This window comes from Ambystoma mexicanum, chromosome 6p, assembly GCF_040938575.1.
Source record: "Ambystoma mexicanum isolate Mex_15411 chromosome 6p, UKY_AmexF1_1, whole genome shotgun sequence".
Classification (NCBI taxonomy): domain Eukaryota; kingdom Metazoa; phylum Chordata; class Amphibia; order Caudata; family Ambystomatidae; genus Ambystoma; species Ambystoma mexicanum.
This window is the reverse complement of record NC_090935.1, coordinates 1,094,571,736-1,094,594,009: the sequence shown is the minus strand read 5'-3', so window position 1 is coordinate 1,094,594,009 and position 22,274 is coordinate 1,094,571,736. Positions and strand designations below refer to the sequence as shown.

Sequence of the window (22,274 nt, the reverse complement as noted above, 5' to 3'; positions counted from 1 at the left end):
TTGCTCAGGTGTCAGGTCTGAAGAGAGATTAACTCCTTCGACTTTTTCATCTAAAGGCACCCCTCTGAGGAGATCAGGGAGAGATTCACTCTCTTCCTCCTCTGCAGCTGAAGCTAGAAGCAAGGCTCCTACGTCAGGTCTGGAGATGTATGCTTTTAGTCTGTTGGTGTGGAAGACTCTAGGAGCTTCCCTGGGTCTGCCCAGATCCACCAGATAGTTGACCTCTCCAAGCTTTCCCACAATCTTGAAGGGTCCCATCCACTTGTCTTGCAAGGCCCTCTGCCTTGTTGGGAGCATAACTAGAACTAGCTGGCCTTGAGTAAACTCAACCATGTTAGCCTTCTGGTCATGCCAATGTTTGACCAGAGCTTGACCAGCTTTCAAGTTGTCACTTGCTTCTGCCATCATGTGTGACATTCTCCTCCGGAGACCTATCACATAGTCAGTCACTCTGACTGGCTTGAGGGGAGGAGCACCTTGCAACCCCTCCTTAATCAGGGCCAAGGGACCTCTGACCGGATGGCCATAGAGAAGCTCAAAGGGAGAATAACCTACTCCCTCCTGAGGGACTTCTCTATAAGCAAAGAGCAGGCATGGCAGTAGAAGGTCCCATTTTTTCTTAAGGGGTTCCTCTAAAGCACCTATCATGCTCTTCATGGTTCTGTTAAACCTTTCAACCAACCCGTTTGTCTGAGGGTGGTATGCTGTTGAGAACTTGTAAGTAACTCCACAGGTTTTCCACATGGCTTTCATGTAGTGGGACATAAAGTTTGACCCCCTGTCAGAGATTACTTCCTTAGGAAACCCAACCCTGGTGAAAATACCAAGGAGGGCCTTAGCCACAGCCGGAGCTGTAACAGTCCTCATAGGAATTGCCTCAGGGTACCTAGTAGCATGGTCTACTACAACAAGTATAAACCTGTTGCCTGAGGAGGTTGGAGGATCAGGGGGACCAACAATGTCAATCCCTACCCTCTCAAATGGGACTCCCACAACTGGGAGAGGCACTAAAGGTGCCACATTCTTGGAACCAACCTTACCAGAAGTCTGGCAGGTATGGCAGCTCTTACAATATCTATCTACTTCAGCCCCCATCTTTGGCCAATAAAAGTAGAGTGAGAGCCTTTCCTTGGTCTTCTTGAAACTCAAGTGACCAGCCAAAGGTATCTCATGGGCTAGTTGTAAGAACTGTTGTCTGTTCTCTTGTGGGACTACAAGGCGTTTGTAGTCTCCAGGTTCAGACTCAGTGGGTTCACTGTAGAAGAGGCCACCTTCCCAGTGCAACCTATACTTCCCAGGCTCTTGCCCATCAGCTTGAGAAGCTGCCTGGTGGCGGAGACCTTCCAGAGTTGGACATTCTTTTTGCCCCTTACGGAAAGCAGCCCTGCTAGGCCCACCTTCTGCCAGTAAAGACTGCAGCTCAGGATGGTCCTCGGGGTCCAAATCTCCAATAAGGTTTGGGCCTCCCTCTAGCTCTTCCTCAGAGTCTAGCTCAACCACACAGGGTTGTACCTCCCTCTCAGCCTCAGCTGGAGGTGGAGTTACAGGTGTAACTTTGGACAACCTAGGGGAAGTCCTTGTTGGAAGCACTGGAGTGCTTGCTGCTGGCTTTTTCCTAGGAGTCTTGGGTTGCCCCTTTGCTCCTGATCTGGTTGTTACTGCAGTAAGTTGTTCCAGTGGGAGAGGAGTGATTTCTGTCATTATCTCCTGAGATAACCCTCTCAGGGTTTTCTCTCTTGCAGGTTTTGTGAGCTCCTGTAACCTTTTGCTAGGGGGTCTGGGGGTATGAGATACAACTCCAAGAGCTTTGAGGTCATTACCCAACAGAACCCTACCTGGCACTTCACATTGTACACTGACAGGTATTTTTACAGCCATATCATTACATTGGATGAAAACTGGTAACTGGGGACACATCTGCACAGGCCCACCAGCTAACTTGGTGAGGCATTTGGGTGCCTTAGCAACATCCCCTGCCTTGAAAAATGTTTCATCCACCACAGTTATGCTGGCCCCAGTGTCCCTAATGGCAGGAGTCTCCTGGCCATTCACCTGGACACTGTCCTTATAATACTCTTTAGTATTATCTGGGATAGAGTTATATACATCTAAATTCTGTTGTTCCCACAACCCCAGAGAGACTAAAGAAACACTAGCTGAGACTCCAGTGGGTTCATCAGCCAGTAATAGAAAGTTTCCACTTGCCATATGTACTTCCTCTTCTGGAGCGAAGGCTAAGGAGGCAAGTTGGACCCCTGAAGGTTTACCCTTACATCTGGGATCTCCTTTCACATGGTCAGTAGCCTTACAAACAAAGCATGAGCCAAAGGCTCGCTGGAATGGAGGCTTGTTCTGACCTCCTTCTGGTCTGGGACCAGAAGGTACACTAGCCTGATTCGGTTTCCCTTGTGGCTTACCCTTATAGTTTTGTTTGGGGCCCTCTTTGGAATTTGTAGTATTTGAATTCTCTTTGGAGTCCTTTTTAGGCTGTCTCTCCCCATCCTTTTTCTGAGTTACCCCAGAATCCTTGTGAGTGGCCCTGTTGGCAAGCCACAAGTCAGCAGCCCTAGCTAGTTTCCGGGAATCTAATTCCTTGGAATCAGCCAAGTGTTGTCTGAGCTCAGGAGAGCAGGCATCATAAATAGTCTCCAACATAAACAAATTCTTCATACCTTCATAAGTGTTCACCTTGTAACCCTTAATCCATCCCTCTAAGTTTTTCAACCCTTCACTCACCCAGGTAGCCCAAGGGGTACCATCATGCTTTTTGAGGCTCCTAAACCTCTTAAGATACTGGGAAGGGGTCTTCCCAAACCTAGCTATCAAAGCTAGTTTCACACATTCATAGTCCTTCTTATCCTCCTCCCCCATCTCCATTACCACATCAGTTGCAACAGGGGGAAGCCTAGAGAACAACCAGGTGAGTAAGTAATTTCCTGTGATGTTCTGGAGCCCATGATTATATTCAAACAGAGACAACCAATCCAACACATCCAACTTAGGCTCATACATACCAACCAATTCTTTAGGCATCCGGGGTCTTTTAGGACTGGAACTTCTAGAGGAGCCAGAGAGAGAAGCATTCTCAACAGATAATTTCTTCATTTCTAGCTCATACTTGAGCTCCATTTCCCTTAGCCTTAGTTCTTTGTCAGTTTGAGCATTCAGTTTCTTATACTCCAATTCTAGTTTCATTTTCTCCAGTTCAAAGTACTGAGGACTAAATGTGGGACCTGGTAAAGGCCCAGTAGGTACAGCAGGTAGAGGCCTAGGGGGGACAGTCACAACAGCCTCACCCTCCTCTTCTGACTCTTCCTCAGAATCATCAACATTTTGCTCCATGTTAATTTCAATACTGTCATCTACAGTTGCTGGAGTGGTAGGTTCCTCTGAACCCTCACCCAGACTTTGGTTAGCTAACAATCTTTCAATCAGCTCCATTTTCTTGCCCTTAGTCAGGAGGTCCTTATGTTTACAGAGCACTCTTAAACAATCGGCAGTTTTGGCTGCAAGGGACTCTTGACTATAGCTTTCTATAACTGACATGTTAGAGGTTTACTTTTATAGTGCTAAGCTTTGTGGTTAGTTGCACTAAGGTATCTAAAGCACACTAAAATGTATACTTAATACAAATCCCACCGCTGTACACCAGTGTTAGGCAGAAACCTGTGCAGTTCCCTTAGGGAACACTGCAAAAGATTTAAGACTACAGGTATAGCAGTAAACCCACTTGGTAGCAGTCCGCACCACCCAGATTTACCTGGTAGCTGTGGCTGAGCAGTCAGACTTCCCTCAAGAAGAGTTAGGCAGTATGCAAAGTATACACAATAGGTACTCAAATACAATAGCACAAGCAAACACTGACCAGAGCTTGGTTTCAAAAAGTATATAGTTATTTATTTATTAAACACACATAAGTTGAAATCACTCTAGCAAAATATAGTAAAAACACTTCAAACACAGTTATAATGAAAGCAGTTTCAACCCTTACTCCTATCTAGACAACTCTAGGTTAACACCACATAATTCGAACAGAGGTGAGTGCTTAACGTTAGATGACACTCTAGTAGATTCAAGAAAGGGATAAAAAGAAACAGAAATAGGTTAAACACACCACTCTAAGGTCCAGAACACTTGCAATAGGCTCAAAGAAGTACAAAGTCACAGGTGAGCAAAAGTCACTAGGCAGGGCCCACTCTTAGAGTAGCCGGAGCGAAAATGTGCCCAAGATCACACTGTTATTAGGGATTCAAAGTCTTGCAAAGAGTTAGAAAGAGTTTAGAGTGGCTTAGAAAGTTTAGCCAGGGTGTCCCAGGCACTCCCAGGTTCGAAAGCCGGGGGCTAAATCTACCCCGTACAGTCGGTGGCAAGGGAAGCCAGGCGGAACACGGTACCTTAAGCGGAAAGGATCCTCCAGCGGTGGCAGTTGTTCCAGGCAGTGGCAGCAAGGCTCGACGTCGGTCAGGGGAGAAGAAGTTCTCGCTGAAGAGCGGAACTAGAAGGTCGTTGCACTGCCCGGGAAGAAACCAGCCGCGGAGTCCTCCGGTTAAAGGGTTGTACCGACTTTCGCGGTTAGGGGTAAAAGTGTGGTATTCCGGTTGCCGGGGTGCTTGGCACGGGCAAGGCGGCCACGAGATACCTCGAGAAGCGGAAAGAAGGTGAAAACTGGTTGTCCCCACCAGTCAAGGGAAGGAGCCACTCCGTTAAGAGTTCTACTCGGTCGTTGGAAAAAGTGGTGAGACGGTTCAGCAGGGCTCCACCGGGTGGTGTCGTCGAAGCAGGTCGGCTCAGCTCTTCCCTCGTCGGATTCTTGGTCCTGTGGCGACTTCTGAAGTTCCAGTCCCCAAAGCCCTGCTTTTATGCAGCAAACCCCCATTCACCCAGCCTAGCTGTCACTCAAACATGCTAAGTGGTGAGCCGGCCGGCTCACCACTTGGGCCAATCAGGACGGAGTGCGACTTGAGTTACCAAGGTAACTCAGTCCAGGGTGCCTAAATCCCCCTCCACCCCTCCTAAGTACCCCAGACAGAGTGGCACCACTTTGGAGGGCTTCTGTGGAGAAGCCCGCCAAAAGTGGAACAAAGGGCTCCACTTTGGGTCAGAGTTACAGAGGCGAACGCCAACGCCATTTTAGAATCAAGTTTTGGCAAAAAGTCCCAACCGGAGTTATAATAATAAATATATAAACCGGCGGTATGTTTAAGGCTACCGTAAATAAATAATTAAATGTGTTAGCCTAAAACAATGGGAAATCCCATAGGGAAATATTCGCGGTCGAATATAAAAAGTAGTTTCCACTGCCACCAGCCAAAACTCGATCAGGGGGGACGGAGACGTGCCCCCTCGACTAACAGACCCTGGGGCAATCGAATTGCCCCAGCCAGTACGTCCACAATATGATGGTTTGTACTGGTTCTGTTCAGGATTCAAGACTAGCAAAGTCTTTGGTGACTTTACATGCCCTGGGAGACAGTAGTCAGTCCCAGGGTATGGAGTCTATGTTGGGGAGTCCCTAGGACACCCCTGGGTCACGGCACAGAGGGTGCTGTGTAACCCACATCACAAAAATACATAAGGCCCTATGGAGTAAAAGACCCCATAGCCCATTCAACACAAGGTTTAACCAAGAAAACACACTTCAACATGCCCAAGAGTGAGGGTAAAAGAGTCTCACTCTTGGCAGGAGAAAAAAAGAAACCCCAGAAATCCAGCAAAGCTGCTGGGGGACTCACTAGGTAGGGAAATTCAGCCTAAACAGAGAATTCTCCCTAACATGGACCCATTTGCCAACCCAGGTAACTCAAAATTGTCCCCTCTTTGCATTAGGGGTGTGGGTCATCCATTCATTAAGAGGTGCCTTCTTTCTGAGGTGGGGACATTGGTTTCTCTACTCGTTTCCTTCCAGCTCTCAAATACCAACTTTGATCCACAAGTTTTGGAGGAGCCGCAATTGCAGAAGGATCCTAATTGCACATTACTGATCAAATAGACATTTGTTCCCCTACCTCAGGGAGCTTTGATGCTCAGAAGCTTCTACTCCCCAATTATCAGGCCGTTCCAAACAGATAGGTGGCATGCTACAGCCCTCCCTTCCACTGCAAAAGTTGAAAACATGGAAACTGAGGACCTCGCTGTAGACAAATTCACCTTTATAAGGAGAACATAGCCATTATCCAAGCAGCCCGGAAGCTCAGTTGAAGGGTAAGTGATGTGGAGGGTCAGAAGGAGGACGCAGACACAGTGTTGACATTTCTTTTGGGATGTTTATGAAATTATAAGAAAAGGCCTAACTTTCCCTGTAGCTATGTGGGTGTTCCATGCCTATATAAATAAGGTACTCTTCTGTCGTCAGAAAGTCCTAAAGCAAAAGAAAGTCAGCTGTCCAAGAACAAATCCTAACTGACCCCACCACTATTCTAACTACAATAAAATCAGGAGAATGTCTCTCTTCTCCTGATTGTCTTTTCTCTCAAGATTTTCTTTTTTTTACTCTTTCACAAGCTCTGTGGGGTTTCTCTCCTCTTTAGGGATTGTTTTTCAGGAATCCATTGTGTCATTCTCTCTTAAGCAAGTGCTTTGCTAGCATATACATCCGTAGCTGTGATATGTCAGGGGTGTTGCTAGGTCTGGAAAAGATCAGGGGCTAATCTAATGTCGGGACTGGTGGGATTCAGGGCTAGCTATAGCCTTTTGGTTGTAGCCCCTGAGCTTCTATCTGGGGCTACAACCAAAATACCCGGGGCTATAGCCCCTCAGGACCCTATTTGGCCGCATTGTCTCCAGCATTTCGGGTCAAGTGTGGGATTCATATGGTGAAGTCTTAGGGGAGGGTAATACCAGCGGAGGAGGATCTTGTAGGCGCATTCTCTGTTTGTGATGCAGGATGAGGAGGTGTGAGCCAGAGACCAAATGTCAACCCATAGCTGGTCCTCGATTGGGTGGCCCAGGTCCGCTTCCCATTGGGCCATATACTGGGTCTTGCAGATTAAAACGTCATTTTGGAGGCGTTTGTATAGAGTAGAAATTCTCCCTCGGACAGGGAGCTCATTGAGGGTCAGTTCAATAGCTGTGGGGGGGGCGGGTAGCTGCCTGGCGGGTCTGTGGGTGAGAGCACCAGTGGCGCAACTGGATGTATGTGAACCTGTCCTGTTCCCAAAGTTGAAAGAGTTCTTTACATCGCTCAAAGGTACAGGGTTGTCCCCCTTCGAAGAGTTGTCCCAGGGTCTCCAGGCCTCCCGCGATCCAGGACCCAAAGTTCCGGGTGGACAGACCGGGTGAGAAAGTTGGGTTCATAAACACCGGGGAGGAAGGGCTGAGTCCCACCGGGTCTTCGTTTGTTTCAGCACTTTGTCCCAGACAGAGATGGTATATGTTTGGTGGTCGCCAGGAGTTCCCGACACCGTCGGCGCTCTGGAGGAGGGCTGTGTGGGAGAAAGCGTAGCGGGAGAGGTAGCTGCGCCTGTTCGAGATCCACCCATCTGGGGCGGTTGGTGAGTATCTGCCATGCTTGGCCGCCATCTGGTATTTCTGTAAATCTGGGACTCCGAGGCCACCGAGCTTTGCGTTGCCTATCATCGTGTTCCTAGGGATTCTGGCTTTCTTCCCCCTCCAAATAAACTGCAACATTTTCTTCTGTAGGTTTTGAAGGGCTGGCGCCGGTATTGGTACCGGGAGCGAGGAACAAGCATACAGAAATCTCGGTAGCAAGTTAATTTTACAGGCCTTAATGTGGCCCATTAGTGAGATCTCTTGTGCCGCCCAATGCTTTAAGTCTGCCTCGAGGTCTGTGAATAGTGGAGGAAAGTTTGCTCGATAGACCTCTTTAGGGTTAGCTGGGATCTGGACTCCTAGGTAGCTGATTCCCCTGGTCGTCCATTGTATTGGGCATAGCAGGGTTAGGGCTTCCCGGTCCTCCAGGGACAGAGACCCACTCCCTTGGCAGCTGATTTCCGGAAGTTGATGGCAAAACCCGTGACATTTCCATAGCTCTCTATCTCAGCCAGGGCCTGGGGGAGGGAGGTACGGGGTTCAGTGATGGTCAGCAGGACGTCGTCCGCATAGAGGGCCAGTTTATGGTGCGCTGCGCCCGACTGGAAGCCTTTGATCGCAGGGTTCAGCCTGATCCGTTGGGTGAACAGTTCCATAATTAGTGCGAAGAGGAGTGGTGACAGTGGACATCCTTGCCTGGTTCAACAGGTTAAGCTGATAGGGGAGGAGAGGGTGCCATTAACTCTGAGAAGGGTTTTGGGCGCTTTGTAGTTAGCCAGAGTCATGGTGCAAAATTCCGGGCCAAATCCAAAGGCCTCGAGGGTGAGCCTCATGAAGGTCCAGTCCACCTTGTCAAATGCCTTAATTGCATCCAGGGCCAGAAGCACCAACTCTCGGGAGTCTCGGGAGGCAAGTTCCACCAGGCCCAAGGCTCTACGGATGTTGTCAGCTGTTGAGCGGTGTTTGAGGAAACCACTCGGGTTGGCGCCGATTATTTCCGGCAAAATCTGGGACAGGCGTGTTGCTAGAATTTTAGAGTATATGTTGGCATCTATATTGAGTAGGGCGATGGGTCTATATGATGCAGGGTTCTTCGGGTCGCCTCCGGATTTGGGCAGCAAGACTGTGATTGACTCTTGCATAGACGGGGTTACAGTGCCCGTGGTCCTGAATGAATTAAACAGCTGTACCAGGGGTGCTAATAGTTGAGGTTTGACAATCTTATTGAACCTGGTTGTATATCCATCCGGGCCAGGGGCCTGGGATTTAAGGGCTTTTATCGCCTCGTCCACTTCCTCGTCAGTAATCGGTGCCTCCAAAGAGTCACGAGCTGCGTTTTTCAGTCGGGGGAGCGCCGCCCTCCGCAGGTATTCCCTCTATTCCTTTGTCTCGTATCGGGGTGGTCATAACCTGAGTTAGGTGGGCCGTTGCGAGCCGTAGCTTGTCTTGGTCTGCGTATTGGGTCTTGCCATTCTGGTCCCGCAGGCCCACGATCGTGTTATTCCTTTTTGCCTTGGCAAGTTTGGCCACTAGTAGTTTGTTCTCTTTATTGTTTTTAGCACAGTAAAACTGTTTAGCTTTTGTCATTTGGTGGGCAGTATGCTCAGCGTAGTGAGCCTCGATTTTCTTTTGCGCTATCCAGATAGCTTGTTGTGTTCTAGGGGTCCAGCCCTTCTCCTTATGGATCCTTTCTGCTTTCTCGAGATCTTCCTCAAGGCTCTGATGAATTTGTTGCTTATGCCTGTGATAGGCTACCCCTTGGGCAATCAGTTCCCCCCCACACCACTGCCTTCATTGCATCCCAGTTGTTGGCGAAGGAGGTGTCCCCGCTAGGGTTTTCCTTAAAGAAGTTGTTAATCGTAGTTGCAATCGCATCTCTGAGTGGCATCTCATTAAGGATTGGGTAATATAGTGTCCATCTGCGCTGTTGGGGATCGGGTGGTCCCTGCGCTCAGATTTCCAGGGTCACCGGGGCGTGGTCGGACAGGATCCTGGAGCCTATAGTCACATCGTTGGTGAAGGTGAAGATTTGCAGAGATACTAGAAGATCTATCCTGGATCTGGTCCTGTGAACATAAGAATAGAAAGAAAAGTCTTTTTCAGATGTGTGGAGTACCCTCCATGAGTCCACTACCCCTACAGTTCTAAATATTTGCAGGAGAACTAGGGCTGTAGCAAGGTCCCTGGCAGAGGGTGGATGCAACTTGTCTTTCACGGGGTCCGGGACCCCATTAAAGTCACCGCCAATCACTATCTGGCCCTCCAAGAAGGGAGAGGGAGTTGCACTCAGCGACTCATAGAAAGGCGCCTAGCCTGAGTTTGGCGCGTATACTGAGACTATGGCGTATAATTGTCCCACCAGCAGACACTTCACCGCTATGTACCGCCCTTCCGGGCAGCTTATGGAGTCCAGTATCTGAGGGTTCAGCCACTTCCTGAATAGGATTGCCGTGCCACCCCTCTTGGAGTTCCCAGACGCGAAGAATTGCTTCGGGAAGTTTCGGGAGCGTAGGCGTCCGAGGTCCGCCGGCAGTAGGTGAGCTTCCTGTAGCATAGCTACTGCAGCAGTGTCATTCTGGAGTTTTTGTAAGATTGAGTTGCGTCTAGCTGGTGAATTCAGTCCCTTGACATTCAGGGAGACAAACTTTAGAGTCTGATGTTCCGGAGCAAGATCTGGGGTGGCCAACAAGTTCTGAGGAAGGGGGGGAGCTGCAGAAGGGTCAGCCACCATGTCATGGGATATGTGACCATTTATTAACCTGCCTTTGGGGTTTTTGCTCGGACCGCCAATGGGAAGTCCAAGATTTTAACTGGGGACGGCGGACCCTTTACAGGTTCAAAACCTCCCCTGGCCAACGGGGCCATAGAACAGTGTGTAGCCAACATGGCTAGGATTACAAACAGTCTTGGTGGGACGCTCCAAGGACTCATAGGTGGACTGTGCCTCGGAGCTGGGCATGGACCATAGGGTGAGGCCCGCTGCATCAGAGATGGGGCTCGTCTGTGTTCCTGCAGGTGATGGTCGGCTTCAGGGCGCCGGGCCCGCGAGACGGGTCATAGAGTACTAGGGACTCCATTATGGGACCATGCCAGGTCATTTCCTTTTCCTGAATCTCGGGACCCTTGAACACGAGTTTTGTTTGGACTTAGAAGAGGTCATAGGGTCCAAGTCAGCCGCCGACTCAGTGGCTGGCGGAGGTGAGGGCCCGGAAGAGTCTGAATGCAAAATGTTTTCAGCGTCGTCTAGGTGGCTAATTTTCCTTAGTGTGCCCTTGTAGGAAAATTGCAAAGCTGTGGGAAAAAGCCATCTGTAACAAATTTTTTTTGGCTTGAAGGAGAGTGGTTAGAGGGCGGAGGGCTCGTCTCTTCTGAAGAGTAAGAGGAGATAGATCTTGGTAAATCTGGATGGTGGCCCCTTGGAAAGTGATTTCATTTCTGGAGCGGCTTATTGCCGATATGGCTTCCTTCGTGGTAAAGAAATGCACCCTGTTGATAACATCGTCTAGAAGAAGAGTCCTCCAGGTTAGGAAGGAGAGTTTGGAAAAAGAGACCCACGTATTCAGCCAACCCCTTGTCCGGGATCAATACAGGAACCCCCCGAATTCGGAGGTTGTTGCGCCGGGCCCTATTTTCCAGGTCCTCCTGCTTGTATTCTAAGATTTCGCACTTGTCTTGCAGAAGTCTAATAGAGCGTTGGATCTCGGTTAGGGCAGAGGTATGGTCTTGGGTGCGATCCTCAATCTCTCCCAGTCTCTGTTATACCTCTGAGACCCTTTTGTCGGTGCTCTCTAGCTTGGTAGTAAGCTCCCAAAGACAAGACCGGAATTCTATTTTAATGTCAGCCATACATTCGCGGATATCCTCTTTGGTCGCCAAAGGTCCTTTTTTGTCTAGGGATTCCTGTGAGGCAGAGGGGTGGGGGTCTTGTTTCTTCGCTTAGTCGGATGACATTAGCATTGTTGCTATGTCCGAGGTCTTGGTGGATTTCGGTTGCTTGGACATTGCGTTGCCTGACAGCGGCGGGTCAACGGCCGCAGGGAGCACTGTAACATTGGTGGCGAGTTGCTCTGAGATCAGAGCATTGTAGTTTGTTGGAGTGAGGATTCTGGCGCCTTGGCTAGATTCTCGTTAGTGTAGGTGTTTCCGTAGATTGCAGCCTCCCGATGCAGGGTGAGGAAGAGAGGGAGTCTTTGGTTCCTCCAGTGAGGAGTGGGATTGTGATGTCGTCCCCAGCTCCTTGATATAGAGTAGAAAAAGGGGGGTAAGGACGTGGGCCGGGGCGCCCCAGGAAGTGAGTGGAGGGAGGAGAGTGAGCGGAACAAACACCGGAGCGCACCAGTTCAGTGGAGCCTCCTTGGGGTGGAAGATAAAGACCCAATTTGTCTCAGGCGATGGTAGGTCTCTGGTGGCAGTGAGGGATTATTTTAATATAAATACCTTGTGGTGGCTTGGATGATAGGCCTGAGGAGCTGGGAAGGCAAATTACTCAGTAAAGAGGGCAGAATGTTGAAGCTCCTCACAGCCAGCTGGTTACCCGCGGCTGTCTGAAGCTGGATCCGGGAGGCCGATGGGAGTGGGGGGGGCATCCCCCAGAGCATGGCGTTGCAGACTGGGTCCGTTCTGGCGCCTCAGGGGCGCTGCCACAGGAGTGGTGCCTGAGTCGGGCAGGACCACCCCCGTAGACATGCTGTGTTGTGCAGGCCAAGGCCGGGGTCCAGTTTGATCCCCCTCCACACGAGTGGGAGGAGTGGAGATCAGGCGCAAGGAGCTGACCTAATGCCGGGCCGTCGCTCCGTGGGGAGCGTGGGATGTTGCAGCTCCCTTGCAGCTGGTACCTCTGTACTTTTTTGATAGTTAAGGTTCCCCCTCTCCTGGTGTGGTTTGATTAGCTTAACTTCACTCTTGTGGACTTCGCTTGCCCTCCCTTCGTAGGATTCTCCTTCTGGTTTACAGTCTCTGTCCCTTAACATATGTAGTACTCTCCCCTCTTCCCAGGGTATTTGTATCTCAGTCTCAGTCTCATATCTCTTCCAGCATTTATTGTGATTGCTCTTTCTCATTATTAACATTCCAATTCCTCGACTTTAACATTACTGTCTCATCAGTTCTACTGAGACAAGTTCCTGCTATTCTCTGTTCTCCCCATTGCCTTATATTCGGTGGGGGAACGTCCCTGGGGCCTCTCTTCGCTCAGGGTCTGTTTGGCTGCTTGTTTCCTCAACGTCGCTTTCTTCTCTAGTTTCCTGCTCTGTCTGTGCGAGCTGGTAATGCTGCGGGTATGCCGACGGATCGCAGGGTAGTGGTTTCAGCGTTCTTCTGTCGTGCCACCACCGTCTGTTCCTTGGTTTCTCTTTCTGTGTGGATGCTGCGTGTCCAGTGTTTTGTTCTCGCTCCGACAGCAGTTTCCAAACTTGTGGGCTCTGCGCTCTCAGTGACTCCTCCTCTTTCAGGTGTCACGCTGCCAGGGGTCCTCCCCTGCTTGCGTAGCCATCTCTCTGCCTCGGCTTGCTTCGGCGTGTCCTTCTCTTCCAGTCTACTCGTTCCAGTTAAATGGTAACAGTATATTTTAGTTTTCTCTTAACCAATTCTTTGAATATCATACTGTTGTATGCATCTGATATTACCATGTATGCCACCATGGGGTATGTTTTAGGGAGTTCCTCACAGGAATGGGAGCCCTTGTCCCCAAAGCGGGACTCTCTCCAAGTGAGGTCCCACTTGCCTCGATGCAGCAGCTGGTGGGGGGAATGGTTTAATTCCCTCGATTAGTCATAGTGGCTACATTTCTGCCACTGGTCATTGGATGTTGATCCATTGAAGTCTGATCTTGACTAAGTCCTTCACTTGACAATGGACTTCGCAAGGTCTGGCTGTCAAGTGGACTCTTGAAAGTGTCAGCTGGAGACCACTGGAACCTGGGAAAATCCTCCCCTTGCTTGGTGGTTCACACTTTAACAGACTCATCAAACTTTTTTGTCAAGGGAAACATCCTCATCCCTCGTGCGATCTTACCAACATTTTGTCTTCCCTAGCTAAAGACCTTCTTAGTCCATGGTGTCGGTGAATATCAAACCTGTCCTTTAAAACAGTTTTTTTTCATGGCCTTTATATCCGTTAAAATGGACAGCAGACTTCATAACCCCCTGTTCAGAGGAACCTTTCACTGTTTTCCTCAAAGAAACCTTTGCACTAATGAAGCATCCCTCATTCTTACCAACGACGGATAGGGATTTCCATCTTAACCGTAAGATCTTCCTATGTTTTTTCCAACCCCTCATCAGCACAAGAAACTCTCCCACCCCCCACACATGACATGCCCAGAGATATTTGTTTATGTTTCTTGAAACACGTGTCTGGGGTTGCTTTTGATGCACTTGTTCAGAAGATAATTTACATAGCATTTCGATGCTGAACTGCCCATGTGGGTGGAACAAAGACTGATATGCAAATGGATAGTTCCCTTCTGTAAAAGGTAAATTGAGCTTAAGTGTGGCTGCTGACTCTCGAGTGTGTATATTCCCAAAGAACAGGTCATTTACCCGTGTTCATTCTCCCAGAGGGGAACCTATGACTATTTTTTGATTGTCCTGAGCAGAGCCCTTCAGAAAATCTCCTAGACTAGTTATAAATATTACTAGTGATGCAGCTCATGGCTTTATGGCCATTAAGGCATTTCTCTCCGGATTTACAGTTTCCTGTACCCTACAGGGATACTTAGAGAGGGCACATTCTCTTTAAGTCAAGGCTCCTCAGTTAACTTTCAGCATTCTATTCCCTTGGTCTTTATTTGTAAGGTATCTACGAGTCTCCTGTGCATGCCTCCTGCAAACATTATTCCTTTTATGGCTGATATCCAGTCATGTGATTCTTCACAATTTTTTTTGCTGTTGCTCTTTCTTGGATGTTTTTTCTTTCTCTTCATCCCTCCTTCACACTATTGGGGGAAAAGTGTCAAGACATCAAAGTAAGTTAGTTACTCACAAGTGTGTCTACTGTACCCCTAGCCGGAAGTCCAATTTTCATCAAACCAACACCATCTCCTCCCCTCGACATCGACCTCCAGATACAATGCAGTCTGGCTCATAAAATGCTAATAACTAGAAAACAATTTGTCAGGGATTTGTGGAAGGCATGACAAAAGCAGGCATGGGTTGAGCATGAGCTAATACGTTCTGGCTCCTTAAAGCAGTATGGAAAGGGGCTCAAACTTGTGGCTCTCCAGATGTTTCTGCTAGGACTCCCATGATGACTCCCCATTAACTGCGCTAGCTAGGGCTGAGTAGTGAATGGCTGTGCTCCCCTGCAAATGCTCTGATATCCCATGGTATTGGGGAAAGGTGACTATGCACTAGAAGTACAGTAGTCAGTCTGTTGAAAAAATAACTAAATGGTGAGGCATGGTGTATGGTGCATACATGTGGCCTCATGACTTGTAGCTTCTCAATACGCAAGCAATGTCTTACTGTTTCCCACTTCGACAGTAATTCACTCTTTCTGCCTATCAAAGCGTTTGTCGTCAGATACTATATTTCTACTGATCAGTCCTTTATTATGCCACCTTGTTAAATGTACATTTATGTAACTAGACATAAATGCATAGTTGTCAGAGACATTGGAGGTTTTTTCAGAATAATAAGTAATAGTAATGTATGTAAAGATGTTCTATGTAAAGTGCTTCAGATTGAAGTGCTATAGAAAAAACTAAAGAAATTATTATCTTGGAGAGATAGTTGAATTCTTTATTTCTGGCAAGCTCGTTATTAAACCTTTTTATGTACCATTTTTTTTTTCCAGAAAAACTCATTTGGTGAAACTGTGAAGGCACTGTATTTCAGCTACCTTGCAATCCTTCGTAAAGTTGCAAATCACACTGCACTGCTTCAAACCGACAGCAGCACAAGCAAAAAGCAGGTTGGTTTCCATTTTATTTCCATACTCACAGAAGCACTTAGACTGTGACAAATGTACAGAGCTGATGTGCACAGTGTGTCTGGTTCTCCATTGCATGTGGTATGTGAAAAGGGCTGGGTGGTGTTGATTCATGCGTGCTTTGTGTGATGTCATATAGGATGCTGTGTTGAGGGGGCGTGGCTGGAGACCATGCCATGAAGACGTACATGGCGTGAGCTCCTACACTACTCCGACAGATCCTTTTAATATAGTGTGCGGGACCCTGACATTTCAGATACGGCTGTTGGAACATTGCAGCAATTGATTGGCGAACTTTGGCTCAGATCGAAAGTTGTGAAGTGTGGTAACAGGCTGCCTGCCTCTGAGCTGTGAGATCGAGCTTGAGGAAAAAAACATGGCGGACTTCATAGACTCGCAAATTCTTGGAGCTTGGCAGTGAGGCACATAGTGGCAGAGAAGATTCCTCCGCTGCTCGATTGGATGGTGGTGTGGGGATGAAGGGAGACGCATGGCCACACTTGGAGCAGTGCCGGGGGGCTCTGATGCTACACTCGTGGCAGACGACGCCAGAGACAGGAGGAGTCTGAAAGTCACTGAAAGAGTGAAGTGACTGTAGGGGAAACACTGTGAGGGTGAAATGGGGCCGTTACTGACAGAGGAAACTGTACATCTTTAGGGCTTCTGGGATTTGTGCAAGTTGACAGGAATAAGGAACTAGAGCTGCTCCTAACTGTCTTGAAGCACAGCCCATCTGGGTTCTGCTCAGTGCCTGTACGATCTACGGATTACACCTGCAGTTAATATACTTCACAGTAAAAGGGGCAGATGGACTTGCCTGTGTGAATAGTGGATTTTGCGGATGCATGGATAGCTGTAGATGGTCCTTCTGCTGGCCTTGAAGTGTCCCTGTTGGGCACTACAAGGGTGATAAAGCCTGATTCCAGTCAAACATGATATAGGAGAACAACAAATGCAACTGTAACAACCAGTTCAGCAAGTTGGCCTCTGAACTTGTGTGATATATCTCAGCTTCACATATATTGGCTGGGAGCTCCCTAGAATGCTGAATACTAAACAGAAAGGGGGGAATTAAGGATCCATTATGTAGTAATTGGCTGACAGAGGGACACCAAAGGACCCCGTACCATTGCACAGGGGATTGCACACTACGGCCCGACGATTCCAGAGTAGGGCCACGAAAATAAGGTCTTGACAGCAGTAGCGGCCCTGCGCTCTTCCTTGGATGGCAAAATAGATTAAGTCAAAGTCGATGTTAATTTACTGCGCCAAGATGTACGTTCGTTAGCTGACAGGGTAACAAACAATGAAATGTTGCTGAATAAAAATGGTACTGCTATTAACGCTTTGGAGACCATTGTGCGAAACTTGGAAGCTAAGAATGCTACCTTGGAGCTACAAGTTAAAGACGCAGAAGATCGATCTAGACAAAATAATATTTGTGTGCTGGGCCTACCGGAAGGAGAGGAAGACAGTGATCGGACCACCTATATAGAGAACATAATACTGCAGGAGGTGGGCCCGGAGAAGTTATCCCAGGGCTTTATGATTGAGATGGCACATCGCTCCCTGCAACGAAGGCCGCCAATGGGTGTAAAACTGAGACCCGTCATTGCACAGGTCCTTAACTTTAGGAATAGGGAGGTAATCCTTCAACATTGCAGAGAAGGAGGAATGCAACGTGGTAACCTGAAACTTGCTATTTTCCCAGACTCCACACCATTGGTACCGAAAAAGAGAAACATGTTTGTCCTGACAAATGAGAGACTCCGGAACCTAAGCCTCAAATATATGCTGATCTATACAGTATGAGGGGTCAAAAATGAGAGTCGGAAACAAGGTATTCATGTTTTCAAATGAAGACATTTATTAAATGAAAATGGGTGGGAAAATACCTTTCTAGCCCTATTCTAAAGAGGAATGTCCCTACCTAGAAATCAAAACTAAGGATCTGTCTGTGTCAGGATGTCAGTAACTGAAAAGCCGTCCTTTGACATGTTTGGTAAACGTGTTCAAAATCATATAAAGGAATAATTCTAATGAACATTTTCTCCAAGGTTAAAGACCTTGGATCCAGGGGGTGGTTCCTTTCCCCTGGATTCTTTATAAAAAAATAGCACTTTAACTAACAGTTCCTTAGTGTCTTCACTGGACTCAAAGTTCTTGTTTAAGTAATACATTCTGTAATAGTCTTTCTGTAGCCTTTCTTTTAGCTTGCCAGATTACATGGTATACTCCCCTGCCAGGAATCTTCATTCCAATACAGCTGCCTGGTTCATTCGCCTGCCAGGACTTCTATGTTTTACAGTTCTTTGACTATAGCAAAATAGCATATACTGTGAGGTGTTTGGTATATCTATCTATGGTACTATTTGCTCAAACCTCTCCCCCACACTGGCATCTCATACATCTGTATTGAATTGGGGTTTGCCTTTGTATTTTATCTTGTCTGCTTTCAAGCATTCTTCTTATAGGGTGTTGTATTTTTACTTTGCCTTGACTGCATTCAAACATGCTTTGTGTATTTTCTGCATCAGTAATTATTTATCATTCAGACCTTTGGCGTGCCTGTCGGCATTCCCAGCTGTTTTGGACAGACTCGCCAGTCTTTTCCAGCATCTCTGGCCTTGCTTGTGCCTCAGAGTTGTGGCTTCTACACCTGCTTTGCACTTTGGAGTGTGCAGATGTTCTTTCAGCGTCCAGCGCGGCTCTGCATTCACCCGTCGGCTTTCCTCTTTGGCCCAAACCTGAGAACGCTGCTTCTTTGAGCAGCCCTGCATCCAGGAGTTCCTGTGCATCTCCACAGGTCTTCTCGCTCGTGTCTTCTCACCTTCTGTCCCAGTGGCCTTCTTCGTTCCAGCAAGCCTTTCGGTGAGCTCTACGTTCCAGAGCCTCCACCTGGGGTGTTACGTCCTCTCCTGCACTGCTCAACCTGACAGTGCAACTGCCATCTTCAAATGTCCCACGCACTGAAGGTTTGGAAAACCAACTAGTGCATGTTGTATTACGAGCACTTGCCACTTTGCATAAACTTCTTCACCCTGCTCCTCGTGTCAGTACCTGAGTGATTATGGGGATTGGAGTTCATGAATGTTGTTGGACTTTTATTGCTAAACATTTTTTTCTTAGGAATTAAAGGCACATTAGAAACAAGAGGTGTTATGTATGGAGTGTTGGTATTTAAGTAAACAGTGGAGACCGGACTAGAATGACAATAGGTCATTAAGAGCTCTGGTATCAGAGGATCTTCCTCATGGGAAAGGTGGGAATACTGCGTCTTGACCAATGTAGCCAAAAAATCTCCAGGGTAGCTATCTCCTCTCCTGTGATCCTTCCTCCTGAAGCTGCCGTCCCCTAGCCACACGGAGGAGGCCACCAACGGGGAATCCATGATAACTCCACTGGATTCATCACACCAGCTAAACTGAATGTACTTTACAAAGGAAGGGCAATCTTCTTTGAAACACCCGAGGAAGAAAATTAATGGATGGATCAAAATGGCCTTCGAGATGAACCGCTGATGATGAATATGATGAGTAGGAAGAGTCCCTGAGCCCTTGGCGGTGGCTGAGCCTGGCGCGGCAAGTAACTTATATTCTCCAGCATGGGGTCTGGCATGGATTTACATGCTCATGAATATTCCCTGTCGTCAGGCTGAGAATCCTCGGTAAAGAAAAAATCAGTTTTAGTTTAGTTTCTGAACTGTCTTTCTACTAGTAACCAATCGCTGGTCTCTGGGTCATACTGCCCCAGCCAATGACTGCCCTCTACCTAAGCCCCTCCTCTGGCAGCCATCTTCAGATTTTTACCACACGTTCAAGTGTTGGGATCCTCGTGCTTTAGCTCTCGAGCTTTTACTGCATTTTGCCATTTTTCAAAGAGTTTCCTCTTATTTTTTCGGTCAATCGAGCCTCAAACGCCACCAATTCTACTTCCGATCAATGGGGACCCGTTTTTGGAATTTTTCTATGCCCCTCAAGGCCCATTTATTGTCGAGTTTTTGCTTCTTGGAGGATTCCGGAAGATCTTTGAGGCCTACCCTACATGGACATGGCTCAGGTCAAAGGAAACACGACGCCTGGATCCAAGCTGTTCAGGAGCTGCCCTGGATGCGGATTACAGAATGTCCTCAAGGAAGATGAGCACTCCTGGTGCCTCTACTGCCTTCATGATGACAAAGCGCACGTGGAGAAGGACTGTGCGTTTTGTAAGAATATGTCCGAACGGACAATGAAGGATCGTCGCGTTCGACTCACCAACTGGCTGGAGGGGAAAAGCCCAGCAGCAGGTGAGAAGAAGTGGAAGTCTGAGCGGTCTTCTAAGACCTTTGAGGGCGCTCTGGCGACGGGGGCCCAACAAAAGGCAAAGCACTGCAAGTCCACGGGCACCGGGAGCCCCGATGGTTCGGGCTCCTTGGCTGCCAGGCAGGGGGCGATTTCACCGACGCCATCAACCACGAGCCAATGCTCTGGCTCGATGAAGAGAAAGTCGGAGAACCCGGGTAAGCTTCGGGAGAAGCCCCGGTCGATCCCGACAGCGGCAGAGGGGGGAGCGAGGCAGCGACCCTCCCCCCAAGGTGAAGGCCTCAGGCGCACCCAAAGTCACGAAGGCTCGGATTCACCTGGCTAAGGCCTCGATGAAAGGAGTCGTGGCGGCCGTGGCGAAGCCTGTGGAGGCTACCCCAGTGGAGACGACTTCCGGGCCTAGAGTTTCCCTGCCACCCTGCAGGGAATCCTCTTTTCAGCCTATCAATAAGACCCCCATGAACCCTGGGTGGAGAAAGAGGGGGTGCACGGTAGCCATAACGGACACTGATACCACCTCTGAAGATGAGCTGGTTGGCGTTGCAAAGATCCTGGACAAGAAGTTTGAGGAAGTCCGGTCCTACGGGAGGGATCTCTACGAGGCGGACATAGAAAGCGACGGTGGAGCCAACAAGGAGCCGCAGATCGTGGAGGAGACGGAGGACCCTACTCCCCAACCGTCACTCCCGTCGCAACTGGTGCCTATGCCACAGGACAACTCGGGAGCAATCTTGATGGCTATCCAGGCCCTGTGTTAACCCCAGCGGACGATCCAGCGGCGCCTGGACCGGCGGGAAGCCCACCGAACAAGCGGAGGCGAATCCATCCTCCCCCTCCTTTCCAGCCCTCACCTTCTTCCCCTTTACCGAAGGACAGGAACGGAGATGACGACGGTGGTGACGACGTGACGGATCTCCCATCACCTCCTGCCCAGGCCTGACCCTTTGACAAAATTGGCTCTTTCCACGCCATGATCGCCAGGGCTTCAGAACTCTTCCAACTTTGTCCCGAGGAACAGAAGAAGGAGGGTTTCCTCTACCAGCGACGGGAGGCCAAGAGGAAGACCGTCCTCTCAGTACCGTTATTAGACTACATCTGGGACGAAGGACTGTCGCTACTCAATAACCCATCCACAGCGCCTGCGAAGAGGGGCCGGTATGAGAAGAAGTACCGGGTCCCAGATTCTGCCCCCCGATGTGCCTCAGAGCTCAGCCATCCCCGGATTTGGTGGTCTCTGCAGTGGCCAAGAGGAAATAGGCAGGGGCGACGGGATCAACTTCCACTTCACCACCTGACGGCGAGGGGAAGAAGCTGGACGCCATGAAAGCGGCCAACACTCTTGTGATCGTGGCGCGCTACGACAGGGAGCTGTGGTTCAAGATCGCTCTCCTCCTGGATTTCCTCCCAGACGACAAGAAGGTGGAAGCCCTTGAAATCCTGCAAGAAGGCGAGGTGGCTTCGGAGCACGCTATCACGGTGGCTACAGACATCGCCGATACCGGCTTTCGCCAGATGGGAAACAGCGTTTGCCTTCGCTGGAGCAGTTGGCTTAAGGCCACCGATTTCCGTCAGGACGTGCAGACCAGGTTACCGGACATGCCCTTCGACGGGAACACCCTGTTCGAGGCAGTGGACAAGTCACTGCAGACTATCAAGGTAGACACTGAGACGACCCGGGCCTTGGGCTCTCTCCATCAGCGACGGCTGCCCTTTCGGACCTCCGGAGGCAAGTCTCAAGGTGCCTCCAAAGGATTTGGTGGCGGTTCCTCGTCGTACCGCCAAGCGGCCCGTTCATCATCGCAGGTGGCCTACAGAGGCCGCAGCAAGGCTGGAGGACGTTGTCATCCCCAAGGAGGCCAAGCCGCCAAGGCCTCGGCGAAGCAGGATTGAACCGGCCGCGGCATCGGGCCCCCACTGAAGCACCCCGGTGGAAGGCTGGCTGGCGAAATTCGTCAGCGTGTGGGAGTCCATCTCCACCGATCGTTGGGTGCTGGACGGGCTGGCCCATGGGCACACTCTGGGATTCCAAAGAAAGTGTCCCCGTCTACTACCTATGGCCAGGAAGGAAAACCACATTCCACAGCTACTTCTGGAGGTACGAGCAATGCTGAAAAAGTTTGCGATAGAACTCGTCCCGAAGAGGCTGCGGGGCTCCGGTCTACTCGAGGTACTTCCTCGTCTGAAAGAAGACCGGCGGTTGGCGACCCATCCTGGGCCTTCGTCATCTAAACAAGTACATCAAGTCCCACAAATTCCAGATGGTCACCCTCCAACACGTGCTGGGACAGCTGGAGGAAGGTGACTTTCTATAGTTGCTGGACTTGGAGGATGCCTACTTCCACATCCCCATTCTCAAAGAACATCAAAAATTCCTACGATTCGTGGTCCAAGGGGCGACACTATCAGCTCAAGGCCTTCCCTTTGGACTGAAGTCGGCACCCAGGGTCTTCACCAAGGGCCTGCCACCAGTGGCGGCGCGGCTGCGCCTGCAGGGGATCCACGTCTACCCCTACCTAGACAATTGGGTCATCCGAGCAAAGTCAAGGGAACTCG

At 49.3% G+C, this 22,274-nt stretch overlaps 1 protein-coding gene across 3 annotated transcripts in view; it reads left to right on the top strand.

The window, feature by feature from the left end:
- The window catches only part of ERCC6L2 (ERCC excision repair 6 like 2), a 1,852,128-nt gene that overhangs the window by 638,417 nt on the left and 1,191,437 nt on the right, over positions 1–22,274 (top strand). For all 3 annotated transcript variants that reach the window (XM_069625699.1, XM_069625698.1, XM_069625700.1), the window contains one exon: positions 15,283–15,399. In XM_069625699.1, coding sequence (XP_069481800.1) covers positions 15,283–15,399 — 117 coding nt within the window. The remainder of the gene's footprint in view (positions 1–15,282; positions 15,400–22,274) is intronic.